This window comes from Andrographis paniculata, unplaced genomic scaffold (assembly GCF_009805555.1).
Source record: "Andrographis paniculata isolate CXL003 unplaced genomic scaffold, ASM980555v1 Contig34END, whole genome shotgun sequence".
Taxonomy (NCBI): Eukaryota; Viridiplantae; Streptophyta; class Magnoliopsida; order Lamiales; family Acanthaceae; genus Andrographis; species Andrographis paniculata.
Genome location: NW_026137567.1, coordinates 5338640 through 5358331, shown reverse-complemented (window position 1 = coordinate 5358331; position 19692 = coordinate 5338640). Strand labels below are relative to the sequence as shown.

The following is a 19692-nucleotide window of genomic DNA, read 5'->3' as shown; positions in this document are numbered from 1 at the left end:
ATTATTTTTACTAATATATTTTTAATTATTTACTAATTACACCCCTCCTAAAATACCGTGTTTACAGTGTAACAGACACGGTACGTGGGACGGAGGTAGTATATTATATGTAGTAATATTATGTAATGTATCTTAGTGCACGATGTGCTGCTAGTAAATTATAACAGCCGTTATAATTTACTTATATTTTTAAATCACACCTCAAATACTTGACTTTGTACAGTGCCTTTACATACCGTTTTGTGTTCTTTCAATTTCCATATATGTATATGCATGTGTATATGTATATATATATATATATCTTTATATCTGTTGAGGACCCTCAGCCCCACTTCCCAACATGGAGGTTTTTGTACTTATTATATCTTTATCCTATTTCTGGAAGTTTTCGATTCACTGCAGGGAAATGTAAGAATCCGACATTAGTGTGCCGGAAGGATGTCCTGGTGGTATGGTCTGGACTTATGACCGTAAAGTCTTGAGTTCAAATCCCCTACCCTTTCAGGTCACCTGTTACTTATAGTTAATCTACTATAAGAAAATATTGTTTCTGTAACGAAGTTTCGTTCTTGATTAATCAAATTCACTTTTTTCTTTTTTGTTACTAATGATATTAGAGATAAAATTACATTAGCTACGTAAATTTTAGGGACGGAATTCTGTTACAAATATACTATTTTTTTATAGTGCCAGTGTGACTTGCCTCTCGAGCCTAGTTTACAGGGTATTAGGTTCGGTGGGGCCTTTACCCAGTGCGCATTTTCAAGTAGCGATTACAAATTTCCAGGTCAATTAAAAAAAAAAAAAAAAAAAGAATCTGACATTAGTGAAACATGCAGGCTGATCATGATATAAGAAAACAACAACAAATCTTTATTTCTTTCGAGTATTTTCCTATTTTTTAACTATTTAAACACTACTTTTTAAGTAATAAGAATAATATATATATTTTTACAAAAACATCATATTAATTACTATTTAAATTAAATGTCCAAACAAGTAAACTCAATTCAAACAAAAAAGAAACACTTCTTTTAGGTTCGTAATTTAGTTTAAATAATTGTTTAATATAATACTTGAAATAGAAAACAAAAAATAATCCTACCATTCACTTCCAACGCAATTGTTTACCTTTTGCACGTAAATTTTAAAATATTAGTAATTTATATATAATAGTAAAAAATTTTACCCCTAATTCATTTGCTTTTAAATAAAAAATATCATTACTAAAAAAGGTAATGAAGGCTAAAATGGCAAATTAAATACATTCAAAGTGGACATAACAAGTTTATATTTTTATCAAAAAAAAAAAAAAAAAACAAAACATGAAAACTGAATAATAAGAAATTAAAAATAGAGAAACCCTAAATAAGTAAATACCTTTATGAAGACTATGACATATATATTTAACATCTATATATACATATATATATATATATATATATAGGAAGAAGGTGAAGAGGATCTTCATCTTCATTATTGATCATATATCTATCGACCTGCGTGTACATGGAAATGGCGAGGAAAGGTGCGTGGAGTGCTGAAGAAGACCAACTTCTCAGGAAATGTATTGAAAAGTATGGAGAAGGGAAGTGGCACCAAGTCCCCTTTAGAGCTGGTTCGTGTATATATATATATATATATATATACATATATATATATATGTATGTATATACAGTGGGTGGGTGAGTTGTAGGTATAACTTGTAATTGTTTGTAGGGCTGAACAGATGCAGGAAGAGTTGCAGGTTGAGGTGGATGAATTACTTAAGGCCTAATATTAAAAGGGGCTTCTTCAACACAGATGAAGTCGATCTCATTATCAGGCTTCACAAACTTCTTGGCAACAGGCATTCTACCTACCTTGCACCTTATATTCATCACTTTTATCTTCATTTATTTAATTACATATATATATATATTATATAAGTTCGATCAAAAGGGGTGTCGTGTGTGCATATATGCATGGAATTGATTTTTCTTGTGTAAGTGATTAATTATGATTTATTCCATGATGTATGGATCGATGTATTTGTTGAAAATAGAAGCCTAGCTAGGTTTGACCAACAGCTTTACAAAAACTTCTATCACACTTTAATTCCAAGAACCATGATTACTCAAGAGTTTGGGGTTGGATTTCTACTTCAAGACAATAGTAAAAGTTTAAATTTAAAAATTGCATGTCCTCCAAAAAAATATACTTTTTTTTTTGCTAGGTAACATTCAAAAGTAATAATTTATGTCTCTTTTTTTTCTTTAAGTAAGAAATCATGATATGTTTTTTTTTTTAATATATGTTTTAATACTAAAATATAAAAACTATCAATTATTATTCATTGATGGTAAAATCTATATCTAAAAGTATAGCATATTTTTAAATTGAAGGCTTTTTTTTTTTTTTTTTTTTTTTTTTTTTTTACTTTGGAGTGTTTGCAAATCAAACCATCAAAAAAGCCTACTATTTTTCAATACCAACTATAGTTTAATCATTTACTACACATAAATGAAAAAATACTGTATTGAAACAGTAAATGGTGTTAATGTTTTATGTAAAAGTAATTTTGCCCATGTAATATAATATAATGGTATTTAATGTAAGTATATATGATTTAAAAGCATTTATAATATACTGTAAGACTTGCTAAAAATAGAAATAAGCCTACATTAGAAAATGATGAAATCATTACCTTTTAAATAACACTTTGAAGAACTATATCAAAACACAACCCTTACCCCCCCCCCCCCCCCCCCCCCAAAAAAAAAAAGGATCAATTCTAAATATTACTAGTACTTTTGAGGAATGTGTTACATTTTATTATTATTACTGTTATTCATTATATATCATGCTTGAGCGTGAGTCTTAGCATTGGCATTGCAATAAATAAATAGATAAATAAAATGTCTTCTTCCAATAATTTTGTAGCAGAGACGTTTTGTGTTGAAAAAGAGAGAACTTTTCACACTACACGCATATATAGTAGAGTGTTTGTTGGAGTTTGCATTTTGAGTTAAGGATTTGAATTGTAAAAATTTTAAATTTTAATAGTTGTTTGATGCGATATAAATAGGTGTTGATGTAATTTTTAAATATAAAATTAACTTTTAGTATTCTCCCGTCCCAACTCAAAGTATTTTTTTTACCATTTGCGTTCGTCTCACTTCAAAGTATCTATTTTTTATTTTAGTAAAAGTAATTATGCACTATAAAAATACTTTTAACTTTTACCTAAATTACAAACATATTTTTATATAAAGTTAAATAACAAAAATGTCAAAACCTCTAACACACTTCCACTGACTAATAAAATACTATTATTTCTTAATTTACTTTAAAATTTCAAATGACCCATTTGGACATGGAAGTATAATATAAAAAAAAGAATGAAAAATATATATTTAATTTGATGTCTTAGTTATTGTAGACACGAGAATTTAAGTTAAGTATAATTAGTAGATAATTAAGAATGTATTAATAAAAATAATTAATATATAATATAAATTATTATAAATTAAAATTAAGATTAATAATTAGTTTCATTAAAATTTAAAAAAATTAAATTTAAAATACATAATTATTTTCTGAAAAAGGAAAATGACATGAAATGTAGATCAGACAGAAACGGAAACATAGACGTGATAAGTGGGACAGAGCTACTAATAAATAGTCAAATTTGTCGTTTTCTTTTCTTTTCTTTTCTTTTCTTTTTTAATCGGTTGTAAAATTTGTCCTTGTTGTTGGAAGTGATACATGGCAGTAGTCCAAAACCTCTACTGTTGTTTTCAGTGCGGTGGAGGGCAGTATGTGAATTAATGTAATAATTTTCGTTGTCACGTGTGGGCAGATGGGCTCTGATTGCGGGCAGACTTCCGGGCAGGACTGCAAATGACGTGAAGAATTTCTGGAACACTCATATTTCGAAAAGATCAGCACTGCAATCCAAACCACCCAATCTTATTACTACTACTAATCATAATTGTTGCTTCCATGTAAAGACTACTCAGCCCAACGTTTCTGCGACCGATAACGTCGTCGTCATACGCCCCCGACCTCGGAACTTCCTAATCAATAATATAAATAATAATAATAATAATAATAATAATCATCATCATCGTCATCTTGAGATGCCATCTGGTGATCGGACGGCTGAGGATGAATGCATTCGTTGGTGGGAGAACTTGCTGGAGACAGCTGACAGTGGAGATCAGGAATTAGGAAACCCCGCCGGAGATTCTGCCGGAGTTGAAGTGCCGGTGTTGCCGCCGGCGGGATTATATGAGAAGGAGAACGATGGATTTTGGAATATTCCCCATGGATTCGGAAGTTCGCGCTGGGACGGGGACTGGGAGGATGATGGCCATTATAATAATGAGTTGGCATGGCTGCGCTGCGGATCTAGTCACTATTAATTGAGTCGCCATTCTTACTCAATCTATATCAACCGTTGGATTAATCGCGTGCATTTTATCTAGCGGCTGTGGTTTTTTCTTTTTTTTTTTTTTTATTACGTGAAAGTCGAATAGGCTTTTGAATTTATATTAATAGTTGGATTAGTCATGCTCGTTTGATCTAACGGATGACATAGGGTTTTATTTAAAAATCTTGATGTTGATTAGGTTAATAAAATCATAAAAAATAATAATAGAAACCTATACATCAATAGATATATATATATATATATATATGGAGGCAGATTGGTGTTGATTAGGTTAATTAATGAATTAACAAAAAACAATATAGGAGATAATTAATTTTAGTACAATATCTGTATTTTATATGTAAATACCGAATCCATGCTATGTTTTATAAATATATATATATAATTAAAAATCTAAACAAGAATACATTATGTATGTAATAATTAATAGATAAATCGATAGAAAACAAGAAACAAATTCAACACAATTTTATTCAAAACACAAGCAATGCAAGTACAAATGATGCGAAATCGAGGGAATGTTAAGAGGAATAGAAATTTAAACGCGAGATCGAATAGGGACACTTATTAAACGCGCAAACATGCATATGTATACGAGTGAAAATGGATGAGAGTGGCTTTTAATTTAGACGAGGAGAAGATAAGCATCGAGCAACATGAAGATGGATTTAACAATAACAACATAAGCCTCCGGAGGCGGGGAAAGGAGCGTAGATTTCTCGTAGGTAAATGTGCATTTGGCGAACCCCTCGGTGAATTCAAGGCTAGCCACGAAACTCTTGTACAATACCAACAAATCTCCCTCCAACACCGAGAATGTTATGGTTTTTGCAGTATCATCTAGCGCCGTAAGCTTCAATTTTGCACTCATTGGGATTGCGCCTAGATGCATGAAAAATAGAAAGTACATGTACTATAGATAAATAGGGTTTGTTCACTTTGTTTTTTTATCTGATACAATTAATATTAATAAAAATATAATATATACACTTTATTCATTCAAAAAAGTCAACTTTTCAACCAAGCCAATGTATTACTATATTTTTTATATTACTAATATAATTTTTCACATCTAACGTAAAAAATAAAGTCATCCAAGAAAATCAAATACCTATAATTTTTAGGTTATGGGCTTAAAGTACATGTTACAAAAATGGATTGATTAAACTAACCGAGGATGTAGTTCCATTGCTTGACGCATCCGACTTTGCCTTCCTCGCCTTCGAGGAGCTTTACCCCGATGAAGACCGTGGGGACTATTTTTAGGAGGTCGTTTATTTCGAATTTGAAAAAGTTGTAGAACTTGTCCGGCGAGGCTTTCACTGAAGAAGTGATGTCGACGCTCTCGATTTGGTTGGAGGCCATTTTGGCAGTCGGAAAAGTACACTACTCTGATACCAATAATAATTAAGTTAAGTGATGGTATATATTTTATTTTTTTTAGCATTTATTTATAGGGAAGAAGAAGGGCTTATTATATGATTTAATGTAACCATTGTGAAATCTAGCATAAATCTCAGCAAATGATTTTTAGGTAGGATTGATCAATTAAATTACTCTAATTAGAGATCTTCGATTAAATTAACATGTATATATAGTAGAATTTTGGGTGCTAAAGATTGTCTATTTATATATATATATATATATATATACTTTTGAAAGTTTTTGTATTATTATTATTTATTTTTATTTTTTTTTTGTGGTAATTTTTTATTAAATAAATTATATTATAAATACTTAGCTTTTTATTAATTTCAAACTTTTTCGAAACTTTAATACTTTCAAAACTATTATCTGAATGGAATTTCATAAAATTTAAATATGAACTATTGATGGGTGCAGTGTATTATTGAAGGTGCAGTATAACGTCGTGAATCATGTATGTAAAGTACCTAATACCAAATTGGTTGGTTAGATAATTCAACTCAAATTGAATATATAAAATGTATTAGATCATTTAAGAAAGGGAGTTGTCCAATTTAATTTATTTTAGAATTTTGATATATTTAACTATTCAAAAATAAATAAAGTAAATTAGAAAATTGAATAATAAAATACTATATATATATTTTTGTAGATTTTGGTTTTAATTTTAAGTGAAAGCGGTTGGATACGAATCGATGAAATTATATTGTATTAGGAATGATTAAACATGATAAAATATTTTTTTTATTCTACTAAATGATTTTTACGATTTCTTATAACAATATTTAAATTTAATAATACATATATCAAATTTGAAAAACAATTCATACCAAAAGTCAAAATCAAAATCGAAAATCAAACGGCAAATAAAGAAATTGGCTTTTTTATTTTATTCTTTTTTTCTTGTGTTCAAACTCATATTAGAAAGGCCTAAAATATAAGTCCATATTTAAATGAGGCCTGTTTTAAAATACTTCAAAATTGTTAAATGGGCCAACAAATTAGCCCACTTGTGCCTCTATATTTAAATGAGGCCTAAAATAAAATACTTTTTTATTTTATTTTATTTTATTTTATTTTTTTTCGTAACAATGTCTGGTGGTGTAGAGGTTGGACTTGTAATCGTGAGGTTATAGGTTCAAACCTCCAACACCTCAAGTTACCTGCCATTCATGATTCTCCTAATGTGACTTTCTCGCCGGACTTAATAGATTCAGTTTCTAGTGTGCCTTTCGAGTAGCGACGGTGGATTTCCACGTCATAAAAAAATAATAATAATATGTTGTTTACTTAATTAATTTTAATCCAATTAAATAATTTTAAACTAAAATCTAAATTAAATATCTAGCATCCATATCAAAATTTGTTGCATCTTTTAACATGGATATAGGGTTTTTTACTCATTTAGTAAATATTTTAATGATTAATTATATACCATTTCTGGCACTCATAATTTGAAGTGATTAGAGTTTGACCTGACCTCGTGGTCAAAAGTCAAAACTATTTTTTAAGGAACTATATTTATATATTTATTTAATTATTATTATTATTATTTATGTTTTTGATAGATCTACAATCGAATCTAATAGCTTAATAAACTAAGTCTGACACTAGACAAACCAAATATTTATTGAAAAATATAAAGATGAAATATTAAGAAAAAAAAATGTATATTTTTCATTGAACACATTTTGTTCTGATTTGTGTACAAAATTTTGACAATATATACTCCCTCCGTCCCATAACTAGGTATCCGTTTGCTTTTTGCATGGAGTTTTAGAAATATTAGTATAAAATTTAGTATGAATAAAGTAGAAATTACTAAAATAACCTTATTAGTATTGTGTGATATAAAATAATGACATTTGTGTAATATATTATAAGTTGTAAGGGGTATTTGTAATGTTAGGTAGATAGTACAATTACTTAAAAAAAAATAATAATAAATATTTTATTTTGGGACAAACTAAAATAAAAAAATAGATATTTTGTTATGTAATGGAGGGAGTATCATATTTAAAATACAATTCATTTTAAAGATTGCATTTCACTATCTATGAATGGTTAAAAATTTTAAAATCTAAAACAATTAAAAATAAAAAAAATAAAAAAAAAATAGGTAGCTAGCCAGTATGTTTTTTTAAAAAAAAATATTTCAATCTTCAAATAAATTATGGATAACTACACCAAAACCGTTGGGATGATGTAAAAAGCCGTTATCCGAAATCGGGGCACCCGTCATCATTTATATGATAAATATTTTTTTAAATAATACTTCATCCGTCCACTTTAAAGGTTTATATTTATTTTTTACGTATTACTTTTTAAATATTAATTATTATATCAAAACATAGTATAAATTAAGTAAACAAGACAAAATTACTTCTATTAATGTCTTATAATACAAATATAATGATATTTGTAGACAAACTTATAAAAATACAATGATATTTTTAATGTTAAGTATAATGACGCAAAAGGTAACTGTAAACTTTCAAAGTGGACGGAAGGAATATTATTTTGAAATAGCAGCAAAATCTCTAAAAACATGTCTATAAACAAGGTCATAAATCATAATTATACATATATATATATGGCTTGCGATAATCGGTCCCGTGCCTACAACCCTTCTTGCGCCCAGCAATGGAGGGTCGACATGTGGATTTTAATTAATTATTATTTTTAATTTATTTTATACAGATACACAAGCTTCATTTAGCTTTAAGTTATTTACGTATTGTCCCAAAATAAATTTTTATATATTTAAATTATACTATAATAATGATAAGTTTTAAAATAAAATTATTTATAAATATGTGAAGATTGTATTTTAACATTTACGAATATTTATACTCTTATTTAATTATATATTGTAACATTTGCAGTTAATATAATGCTAATTTATTTTATATTATATCATATTTTAATGATGTAATAATTAAAATTAGTGTAATATTATACTTAATTCATTATAATATGAAAATTTGTGTTTATATTTAATTTTTATTTTACAAAATAATGTAAAAATAAATTAAAAGTACCAAACATTCAAAATAAAATAAATTTATTTTCAAAATATAATAAAAAAATATCCTTCCAAATTTGGAGAATTATTTTTCCTAAAAAATGGAGGGCCACCGAAATTTGGAGAATCTTTTTTCGTATGGAGTCTATTGGAGCTATTCTCATCAAATTTTTAATTTTTTTTTAATTCTTTCAAAGTATATCAAATTAAAATTTTAATTTTTATATTATTTTAAAAAATAATTTTGTATTTAAAATATTAAATTTATATCAAATCAAATAATTACATAAATTAAAAAATTTATTACTATTTAAGATCCAAAATCCATAATCAAACACACATCATTTTTAAAAAAAACTTAAATACTACCTCTGTGCATAAGAAAGGGATATTATTTGTTTTATTAATACTATTAAAAATATTATTACAAAAAACTAATAGAAATATTTTTATTATTTTCTCTTAATTTATACTCCTTTCGTCCCCGATCTATCTATCCATTTGCTTTTTTACGGAGTTTTAGAAATATTAGTATTATATTGGGATAAAGTAAAAATAAATGTAAAAAGATTAAATTAACCCTATTAGTATTGTATGATATAAAGGTAATGACATTTGTATAATATATTGTAAATTATAAGAATATTTGTAATGTTAAGTAGATAGTACAATTACTAAAAAAAAGAAACGGATACTTTGTTATGGGACGGACCAAAATGGAAAAATTGATAGATTGTTAAGGGACGGACGGAGTAATAATTACTACTATTAAAAAATCTAGGTTAAATTGCACAAAACCAACCCTTCATTTTATAAAATTGTGTCAAATCATATGCGTCAAACTCTCTTGTGGTTTTCATAAACTCTGCGTTTAAATGAGCTCATTTTATAAACCTCTCGGATTTGACCTAAATTAGCTCAAACTGCGAATAAATTTTAGAATCTCAATTTATGAACCTCTAAATTTACAAATATATTCATTTTTTTAATATTTAGCCTAAAAAAATAGTAAATATACTAAAAAATATAGTTACTTTTTCTCAGGTTTTAAAAATTTCTCAAGTTTAAAAATTGAAATTCTAAAATTTATTCGCAGTTTGACGCATTTAGGTCAAATACCCTTAAATAAGGACTGCCAAAAGGGTTAGACACAAAGTTTATGAAAACACGACGGAGTATAACGCAGTTTCAATTTCAAAAGTACGAGAGATTTGAAGCAATTTCGTGAAATCAAATCTACACTAAAAAAGCCAATATACTCTTTGGGGCAGAGAAAATATAAATATTTTAAATAAAAAGTAATAAATAGATAGAACACTTGGGAAGTGAGTAGCATACACAAGAAGAGAGGTGGGATATGAAAAATACAACATTTAAACTAGTCGGGACCACAAATTTCATATTCGTAGCTCCTCCTCCTCTGTTCGGAAAATGTGACACAATATATACTTGATTCGAATTAATATTATAGGAACAAAAAAACCCAAAAAGCCACTCCATCTTATAAGGAAAAGAATTTCAAAAAAATAAAATAAAACATGGAATTATGGTCAACCACATATATCATTCCAAGCATATACATATACCAATCATAAACAAACAATTAACACAACACAAATCTCAATATAAAACTGACACTGTATATTTTATAGTAGCCACAACCTCGCAACTAATTGCCTTATTTACCTACAATCATTGAATATATGACCCCAAAGACTCTTATGCACCACCACTCATTCCAGAATAAAGCCCCACTTGTGTATTAAATTCAAAATACACCAACAAAAAGCCACAGTAGTCTTGAATTTAAGTTATATAAAATTTGCAGTAAAATTGCTGAGACGTAACTTGATTGCAATAATTTCTATGAATTAGTGCGTATACGCGTTGAGCGGTGCTGTGCAGATGAACAGTGATAGTTGACAATTAAGGCCAAGTAACATTTATTTTGAAAGCAATAGAAGGCATAGGCAAATTGCTGGCAACATCTCTCTCAATTAAATGCCAACACGCTTTACCTTTTCGTGCTCGTGATTTATGCATCGCTATTCGCTGCTACTTTTTTGTTTTGGTTGAAAATTAGGGGCAAATTTCGTTTTCTAGGACTTCAGAAGCTGGAGGAGCTTAGGAAGTACTCCTATACAGAAAGTAAAACTAAACTAACCCTAGCGGTTACTAAAATTCTGAGAAATTGGAATGGATTGAAAATTAAGAGCAACGAGTGGAGAAGAGTTTGTTAGCTGAATTACAATAACAGGCGTACCGCGATGATCACGATGCTCTAGTCATCATCTTCTTAAATTCCTCGAAATTCACGCAACCGTCGCCATCAACGTCGACGGAGCTGATCATTTTCCGGCAATCCTTGAGCGAGCACTTCTCCCCAAGGCTACGGAGTACGGAGTGCAACTCGCTCGCGGAGATCTTACCGTTTTTATCCTTGTCGTACAGATCAAACGCCTCCTTCAACTCCTTGTTATCGTCTCCTCCGCCGCAATGGAAGGCCTTGAACTCCTTGAAATCGATGTACCCGTCGCCGTCCGTGTCCAATTCCGCCATTATGCGCTTGATTTCGTCGGCGGAGGTCGGCGATCCGAGGCCGTTGAGCACCGCGGCGAGCTCGTTCAAGGAGATTCGGCCGTCGCCGTTGGCATCGAACTTATTGAAAACCTTCTCCACTTCCTCCTCCTTGGTCAACGGAATCTGCACGGCGGAATTCTCCATTGGCGACGGAGGGAGGGAGGCAGGCCTGCAACGAATCGCGAGACGGCAGATATGCGTAGAGTAGCGGTAGCAGGCTTTGCGTGACACCCGGGGATGCTCAACGCCTTTTATAGCCCGCTCGCCCAAAACGCGCTTTTCTAAACGCGTTGAGTCATATTTCAGTTTTCCCCTCAACACTTTTATACATATCATATCGTAACATAAATAAATAATTCAAATTATAATAAATAGTATTCTCAACTCAAAGTATTTAAAATTATTACTTTTTTTTATTAATTAATATTAACTTTTTTAAAATTATAAATATAATTAATGTGTATATATATATATGATATACAAAATAAAAACATCAAATTTATTTTATATATTTTCATTAATTAATAAAATATTACTATTATTTTTTAATTTATTCTAAAAATTCAAAAAATACCTTTAAATTGGAACATAAAGAGAATTTTGATGTAATATTTAAAAATAATAAAATACCAAAAAATATGAATATCAAACTATCATAAATACTTTTATATATAAATAAAATATTATAATTTATTAATGTATTATAAAACGAGATAAGTTTGAGAGATAAGGATTATATATTATGGTATTTTTATACGTAGCCTAAACCTCAATTATACAAAAAAAAAAAAAAGAGGTACTCATATTTTGTTTTGTGTGATTTATTTTGTTAAATTTAATTTATACTATACTAGATTGGATCGAAATTTACCCGATACCGCACTATCACATGAAGTTTACGATTTTAACATTAAGGGTGTGTTTGTTTGGGGATTGAATTTTAAATTTACTATTCATTTTTTTTTTTTTCCTAAAAAATATCAAATCAAACACATATTTTTTATTTTTTATATTACATTAAAAATTAATTTTACATACAAAATATCGTATCAATACCTATTTATATCAAATTATATCATTATTCAAATTCAAATGTTTTATTATTCAAATTCTAAGTGAAAATTTATGGAATAAGCGCACCTAAAAAGCAAAAACAATTAGGACAATGAGCTTTAGGTTGAACCTAAAAGGGTGCCCGACATGTTCCAGTGTACCTAAAGAGTACTTGAAAGCCAAACAGAATTTGACACGTGTAATCCAATTGCCACCCTGCCGATATCATAATTGTCATAATTAGACAACACCCTGGCACATAAGCAGAGGGGCAGTTAATTTAAATTATTCAGACTAGAGTCAAGTATCTGTCACACACATTTATGGATCAGATATATTCAATTTATTTACCAAATTATCTCGTGTCATATCATGTGCCATTGTTGGACTTTAAATGAGATGGGCCCTTTTGTATTTGGGCTGCCCATAAATGGGCTTAATCTAATTCCATAATACAAGTAGAAAAAAAAAAAAAAAACCAATACACATTTTCAATCTTAGTACAAACCACACACCACATGGCCACTACATTATTACCAAGAACATGGCACATGGTCTGATTACTGAACAAACAAGAATCCAAAAAAAAAAAAAAATGAAAAAAAAAAATAAAAATGTCATCTCTCCCTTTCTAAATTCAGAAATTTTAAAAGGGAGGATGCAAAACTATACAACATACAAATAGCCATTATAATCAGTCCTACTGGTTACAAAAACCACATCTTCCTTGCTACTAAAACCAGAGACATGATAAAGTTCTATTTTTTAAAAAAAAAAAAAAAAAATTCGTCGTCGTTGACAACGACGGATTAGCGGCACTGAAGGTGAGTGTCCTCGTCGAACTCGACTCCCAGCATCGCCAGCGCGAAATGGCTCTTCATTTCGCTCTTTGTCCGCTGCAGCTGCGAGTTGTGATGCTCGGCTGCGCTACTTAAGCTCTTCTTTCTATTTATCCCGTCGCCGGATTTTCCTCTAAGTATGGCGACGATTTCTGCCATGTCGGGCCGCCTCGACTCCTCGTTGTGTATGCAAGCCGTGGCTGCTCTGACCATGTTCGCCACCTGGCTCATGTTCCTGCGCCGGAGCTTTAGTCGCGAGTCAAGGAGTTTTTCGACATTTCCTTGCTGCAGCAGAGGCTTAGCCTAAAATGGAAATTTTAATTTTTTTTTAAAAAAATATTTGAATAAATTAAATGAATTGGAAACCTAACATTTGGTACATTAAAAACTGGAAATATTCTCTGATTGATGAACATGAAGAGGCACATGCATTATTGAGCATCAAGTTGACGACAATGGCAAATAATTTATGCACTAATGAAACAACAATCATACCCACATGTTCGATCCTATGAACTTAGGAGGGTCCAAAACTTACATTCAAATAAAAAAATTAAATAAAAATTAGATATTCGAGTGATGTTTCAAATGTAAAATGTTATTTGAAAATAAACGCGGCGACGTACCCATAAGACCAAGTTTTCCTCGCCGGGACCTCGTCTGGATTCGATTGGCTTCCGTCCGGTGATGAGTTCTAACAGCACGACGCCGAAGGCGTAAATGTCAGTCTTGTCCGAAACTTTCCCGTGCTGGAAATACTCCGGTGCGAGATACCTACACGATACAAATGATTGGTAACTTTTCAAACATCGTTATCCGGAAATGAGAAATATAGAATCAAGAATCAATGATCGCACCCGAATGTGCCTTTAACGGTCTTGCAAAGAAACGGCACTGACGGCGCCGGAGTCCACGTCGCCAAACCAAAGTCGCACAGCTGCAAAAAAATCATCCAACCAAACATTAGACTATATACAATCGGGTTAAAATTCTGAGCCAAGACAACCATTACCTTCGGTGTCTTCTTCGACGAAAGGAGGATGTTAGAAGGCTTAATGTCTCTATGAACAACACATCGTTCTGTTCCATTGTGCAAATATTCGATCGCCTCGGCGATCCCCACGGCGACTCGGTACCGGACTTGCCACGTCAGTAGCGCCGCGGCGGCGCCGGACTTTTTCTTACCGTGCAGAAACTGGTCTAAGCTGCCGCCGGAGACGAACCGGTAGACCAGAAACAGGCCGTGGTCGGAATCGATGCAGAATCCGAGGAGAGGAACAATGTGGGGATTGTGGAGAGAGCTGGCGATCATGAGCTCCCGACAGAAAGCTTTGGAAGATTCCTTATCTTCTTTGTCCAGACGTTTGACGGCGACGGCGGTTTTGAGGAATCCGACGCGGCCCCAAAAGACGCAGCTCAACGCTCCTCTGCCTAAAACTCGACCTAATCGAAACAAGAGACGATTTTTTTAGAATTTTTGTAAATTTGGGGATTCAATTGAAATTCGATGGATTTAGGGGTACCTTTGGAGAAATTCCTGGTGGCGGAGAGGATTTGGGAGTAGGTGAATCGGACCAGAGAGTGTGCGACGGGGGAAATGCTTCGTTCGAGAGATTCGAGGCGTTTCCATTTTGTTTCTCGAAGGTTCGAATCGATTAAGGAGCCGTTGTCGAGGTTAACCATGAGGACAGTAGCAGAGCGCGTGGGGTGGACCGCCATGGATTCGAGCTCGACCTGGGAGCATAAGCAGAAGCGGAAGGAGGAGTGGCCGGAGTAGGGTTCATCGCCGCCGCACCCGCCGGATTCCGCCAGGAGCCAGGCTTTGTTGTGGTCAAATTTTGGGTTAAGCTCGTCGTCGGCGCCGGAGGTCCGTTGCCGGCGGCGAGGGATGGCGCAGGCTAATCCGAAGTCCCAGATCATTTTGTAGAGAAACGACTCGAACTTTACGGCGTCGTTCTGGTCGTCGAATTCGTCGGAATCTTCGTGATCGGTAGAGGTAAGAAATTTAGTTTGGCAAGCATTCCTCGAAAACCCCATTTTTTTCACTGATTCTGATGACAAATCTCCCAAAAGCCGAGAGAATAGAGAATAAAGAGAAATGGAGAAAAAGCAAGAAAGTCTGAAGCAGCTTTGCTTCAAAAGAGAGGATAGTATTTAGTTTACAGAGAAGAGGAGGAAGAAGACGACAGATCTCCAGACTCCACAAAGTTGTTTGAATTGGGCTAATGTAATGCAAAATAATAATAATAATAATAATAATAATAATAGTGAAATAAGAAAGGGTTGAGTGGAGATAATGATATGATATTGTTAGAGGTTAGAGATGAACAAGACAAGCTACCCGCATGAAAGGGGGCACATAACATTATATAATCAATTTGAAACTCAGATAATACTACTAATAATCAAGAGTTAAGTGGGGGCTAGAATAGTTTATTAATTTAATGGTGGCAAGAACAAAACAAAGCAAGATTGAAGAAAATGCCAGAAATTGTGTTGGGTGACCTGACCCCTCCAAATCAAATAATTTTTTCTCATTCCCCAACAACCCAGCTTGACAGCAGAGGAGGAGAGCCCATCTCAGCTGCTGCTGATTATATATCATCGATATTCATAATTATTACCAATAATAATAATAATAATAATATCGTGTTATTTCTGTTTCTTTAAGAAAATAAAATAAAATAAAATATTTTGGCGTTTTGGCAGCGACTGGTGGGTGCGAAAGTCGCACAAGATATGGCTAAGTTACCTAAATTTTAAACCCCCTTTATCCTCTGCTGTTGGTTCCCCATTTTATTCCTTTTCAATTATATTTATAAATTTTTAATATTTTTGGACAATCCTACTTTTAGATTATCTTCGTATTTCCTTCCATTGTTGCCTACTGACGCGACATTACAAGATATTTAGAAACCTTTTATTATTATTATTATTATTATTATTATTAATTTTAATTTGCAGTAGCCAGTAGCTGCCCAGGAAAATCCAACGGTAGATGGATCGGATTCGGATCCAGCCCGGCTGACCCCACGCGAAATGGATGGTCCATTAATTTCTGGAGCTCGAGATCCACGGAGTTGCCAAGAAAATGATGCACTTATTAAGGAAGAACGTTTTGTGTGAGTGCTCGATGATCGATCTTAGTTAAAGAAAAACCGATATTTGTGTGACGGTTTGTCCGAAGCTAAAAATTACGTAAAGTATTGAATTAAATTAAATTAGTTGGAAGGAAGAAAACAAAATTGATGGCGTAATTGCATAATAAGCAAATTAGTAATTTCTTCTTCTTTGTTACAACATCCAACTGCAGCACCGTTTAAGCATTAATTCCACTCCATTGATGGATACGTCCAAATTAAATTTGCACCTTCAATAAATTTGGGATTTTTTTGGGGTGCGTGTCATTATTGATGTATGTTTCTGTTGCGAATCAATATCATGTGTTAAAGGAGAAAAAAATAAATAAATATTTACCCAAAGGACTATCCAATAATAATGGTTGCGAATTTACACATTATCAAAAATATATATAACTCCTAAATACTAACCAACTAATTGGTCATCATCAAATAAACAAATTATTAGCACCATATATATATATATATATCCAATTTGCAGATGTTGATGTAGATTGGAATTGTTACATCATATCCTATTTGTGTCAAACTTAGTTCCGTTTCCCGTTGTCTCAACTAATCACATTTATGACAATTAATTTGACGGTTGTAAATGTAATACTACTAATTATGGCCCTCAACAATCAATCTTACCAATAATCCAAGAAAATTCCTCTCTCGACTAACTGCAACGCCGGATTCCAACTGCCCAATAGATATATATATAAATATTTTGCCAGAAAACGACATTATCACAAGCCAAGAATCAATTGAAGTGTTTGTTAGCTATTGTAAGAAAAGCTTACCAATTTAAGTTCGATTCGACCCGAAAACATCCACCGGTCATGCCCAAATGGCTGGCTAGACGGCACAACAGTCCTAGCAGCTCGACATACAGAAGTTAGTCGGTTAGATGTAGGAAAGTCAGCGCAAACAAGAATATCAACGCGATTTGTACAAGTGTTCAGTTAGCAGTTGTTCCACTTGCGCAAAAGCTGTTCGTAGGCGAAGGCTTTCCCTACTTTAGACAAGCTCTGTTTCAATTTCGACAGCGTCGCGGAACTTAACTTGATACCTCGCTCGATCATGTCCTCGGCGCACTTAACTGCTTCCGGAACACGATTCATGTCTCGAAGCCTGACGACGAGAAGATTCCCAGTTTCATCCAAATCAGAGCTGTAGTTTTGCAGCATGCATCTCCACACTTTCGTCGCCATGTGAGGATCCCCGGCATTTACGTACGCCCTAACTGCGACGTTGCAGTCCTCTTGCAATGGCACAAATTCATTTTTCACCATCTCCTTGAATATCGGCGTCGCTTCCTTCAGATGCCGGTTTTTGATCAAAGAGTGGAACAGTAAACTGTAAGTTTCGGAATCAGGAAACGCCCCGTTATACACCATTTCATCGAATAACCTCTCGGCAGAATCAAATTCCTTGGCGATACAATACATCGAAATCATCGATTTATAGAGTCCCGTATCTGGCTGACATATTCCCGTCCCCACCATCACGTCCCAAATCACTTTAGCAGATCTTGCGTCACTCTTCTTCACACAATCCTCAATCGAAAACTTCAAGAATTTCATGCCCGGATAGCATCCCCTGCTCCTCATCATGTCAAGAAGCCTTAAAACCTCATGTATTCCTTCAGCGCCACCAAGGAGGGTACACAAAAATGAATCGTACGCAGGGGAATTTGACGTATCCCATCCAATTTCGTTCAACATTTCCGAAAAGATTAACCTAGCTCGACTTAAATTCCCCTCCCTCTCCAACCCCTCAAGCAAAATGGCATATGTCCCCCCATCTGCTCTAATCTTATCCTTCAATGATTTAAAGCATTCGTATGCACATTGAGGACCTTCCACCTTACAAATTGCGCCGATCAATGAATTCATTGCTGCGGAGTCCTTTCGAACACCATACTGATCCATAACCTCAAAACTAAGAATTGCTTCTTGCACACGATTAGCAATCACATAATTGTCAAATATAGAAGCAAAAGTATCTATAGAGAGCAGATGCTCTTTTATCATGGATTTAACAGTGTCCCACATTGCATCAAACAAGCAATTCTTACCCAGCAAATCGACAACCAGGTTCCAAGCGTATAGGCTGTGCTTGCTGTTCAACTGGAAACTGGACCACCGGAAAAACTTCACGGCGGAGCCTGGGTGGCCGTAGGACAATTTTAGAACCTCAATCACATCTTCTTCAGACACACGGATGCCTGAATCTTCGAGAATGCTCTCCACAGTTACCACCGGGTTCTTCGCGATGATTTCGCACAGGATTTTGAGTTTTGGGGGCAGCGAGGGTACATCAGTGTACGAAACGAAAAGCGATCGCTTATTCGTTGATTCGGGGTGGGAATTGAGACGCGGAGCGACATGGTTGTTGATTTCAAAGTCCGACGCCGTGGAACTATGGTACCGGTGGTAGTGGTGATACTTTTTACTGTGGTCCATCTTGGACGACGATGACGAGGATGAATCTTCGCCATGAGACCTTTTCCTGTTATTCCTCATTGCTTCGATTGACTACCGCAATTGCAGCATGGGCGTTCCTCTAGACCGACGAATCGATGATGGATTTCAGAAATCGATTGAAACCCTAATTCGTGCGCCGAGAGGGGTTTGGGTGCTGCCCTGTACATAATTTTTTTTTTGACAGAAATACCCCTCCCTGTATATTATAAAAACAAAATAGTTTATTTTTATATTAAATAAAATCGCGAATGGAATTCTCAGAGGTGTTTGGAGTACAGAAATAAGGGTTGAGAAATAAAAATAAAATGATTTTCTAAAATTTAAATTAGAGAATTGAAAATTTAAAAAATAAATTATTTTCAATTTAATTTGAGGAAATAAAAATATATATCGAAGAGTTTTGCAAATTGATAGTGAAGTCTTTCAGACATTATTTCTTTTTATTGATCAATGTATTTTTAAATTATTAATTTATACATCATGTTTTGTATAAATAATAATTGATTTTAGGTTATACTCCTATTTTTTTTCATTCAAATTTTTTATTTTACACCCAAAAAAAAAAAAATCATTCTTTTATTTTCAGACTAATTTTTTTCATTTAAGAAGAGATCAAGGCCACACAGAAGTGGCCTTCACCCTTGTATACTAACGAGTCTCACACATTTACCTAGGGCATTTACCTAGGGACAATATTCAAAATGGATGGAATGTAACTTGTCCA

General features: G+C 32.8%; 4 protein-coding genes across 6 annotated transcripts; 1 reads left to right on the top strand and 3 right to left on the bottom strand.

Annotated features, from left to right (window-relative positions):
* Positions 1–1515: 1515 nt before the first annotated feature.
* On the top strand, positions 1516–4062 carry LOC127248524 (transcription factor MYB114-like). The gene is made up of 4 exons (XM_051270887.1): positions 1516–1618; positions 1720–1849; positions 3842–3931; positions 3993–4062. Exons 1-4 carry the CDS (start codon positions 1516–1518, stop codon positions 4060–4062), a joined length of 393 nt encoding a protein of 130 aa, XP_051126844.1.
* An 814-nt stretch (positions 4063–4876) lies between these two features.
* On the bottom strand, positions 4877–11709 carry LOC127248813 (probable calcium-binding protein CML18). 3 transcript variants are annotated; one of them, XM_051271353.1, is made up of 3 exons: positions 11149–11272; positions 5608–5826; positions 4877–5317 (listed from the first exon to the last, which is right to left on the bottom strand). In XM_051271353.1, exons 2-3 carry the CDS (start codon positions 5798–5800, stop codon positions 5061–5063), a joined length of 450 nt encoding a protein of 149 aa, XP_051127310.1. In that variant the 5' UTR covers positions 5801–5826; positions 11149–11272; the 3' UTR covers positions 4877–5060. The 3 variants fall into 3 exon arrangements, with proteins under 3 accessions (XP_051127310.1, XP_051127308.1, XP_051127309.1); XM_051271351.1 differs by lacking the exon at positions 4877–5317 and having other exon boundaries at positions 5628–5826; positions 11149–11708; XM_051271352.1 differs by lacking the exons at positions 4877–5317; positions 5608–5826 and adding an exon at positions 10289–10305 and having other exon boundaries at positions 11149–11709.
* Positions 11710–13004: 1295 nt separating this feature from the next.
* On the bottom strand, positions 13005–15893 carry LOC127248429 (probable receptor-like protein kinase At2g47060). Its single transcript, XM_051270759.1, has 5 exons — positions 14881–15893; positions 14370–14800; positions 14215–14294; positions 13984–14131; positions 13005–13660 (listed from the first exon to the last, which is right to left on the bottom strand). Exons 1-5 carry the CDS (start codon positions 15392–15394, stop codon positions 13328–13330), a joined length of 1506 nt encoding a protein of 501 aa, XP_051126716.1. The 5' UTR covers positions 15395–15893; the 3' UTR covers positions 13005–13327.
* A 936-nt stretch (positions 15894–16829) lies between these two features.
* On the bottom strand, positions 16830–19129 carry LOC127248946 (pentatricopeptide repeat-containing protein At1g77360, mitochondrial-like). Its single transcript, XM_051271542.1, has 2 exons — positions 17283–19129; positions 16830–17181 (listed from the first exon to the last, which is right to left on the bottom strand). Exon 1 carries the CDS (start codon positions 19005–19007, stop codon positions 17445–17447), a length of 1563 nt encoding a protein of 520 aa, XP_051127499.1. The 5' UTR covers positions 19008–19129; the 3' UTR covers positions 16830–17181; positions 17283–17444.
* Between the last annotated feature and the right edge of the window lie 563 nt (positions 19130–19692).

Coding starts and splice junctions, on each gene's coding strand:
- LOC127248946 (XM_051271542.1), bottom strand. CDS start 19,007: ATGAGGAATAACAGGAAAAGGTCTCATGGCGAAGATTCATCCTCGTCA.
- LOC127248524 (XM_051270887.1), top strand. CDS start 1,516: ATGGCGAGGAAAGGTGCGTGGAGTGCTGAAGAAGACCAACTTCTCAGG. Junction 1,619..1,719: donor CCAAGTCCCCTTTAGAGCTG/GTTCGTGTATAT, acceptor AATTGTTTGTAG/GGCTGAACAGATGCAGGAAG. Junction 1,850..3,841: donor CACAAACTTCTTGGCAACAG/GCATTCTACCTA, acceptor ACGTGTGGGCAG/ATGGGCTCTGATTGCGGGCA.
- LOC127248813 (XM_051271352.1), bottom strand. CDS start 11,609: ATGGAGAATTCCGCCGTGCAGATTCCGTTGACCAAGGAGGAGGAAGTG.
- LOC127248429 (XM_051270759.1), bottom strand. CDS start 15,394: ATGGGGTTTTCGAGGAATGCTTGCCAAACTAAATTTCTTACCTCTACC. Junction 14,295..14,369: donor CGTCGAAGAAGACACCGAAG/GTAATGGTTGTC, acceptor ATTTTTTTGCAG/CTGTGCGACTTTGGTTTGGC. Junction 13,661..13,983: donor AGGAAAACTTGGTCTTATGG/GTACGTCGCCGC, acceptor TTTCCATTTTAG/GCTAAGCCTCTGCTGCAGCA.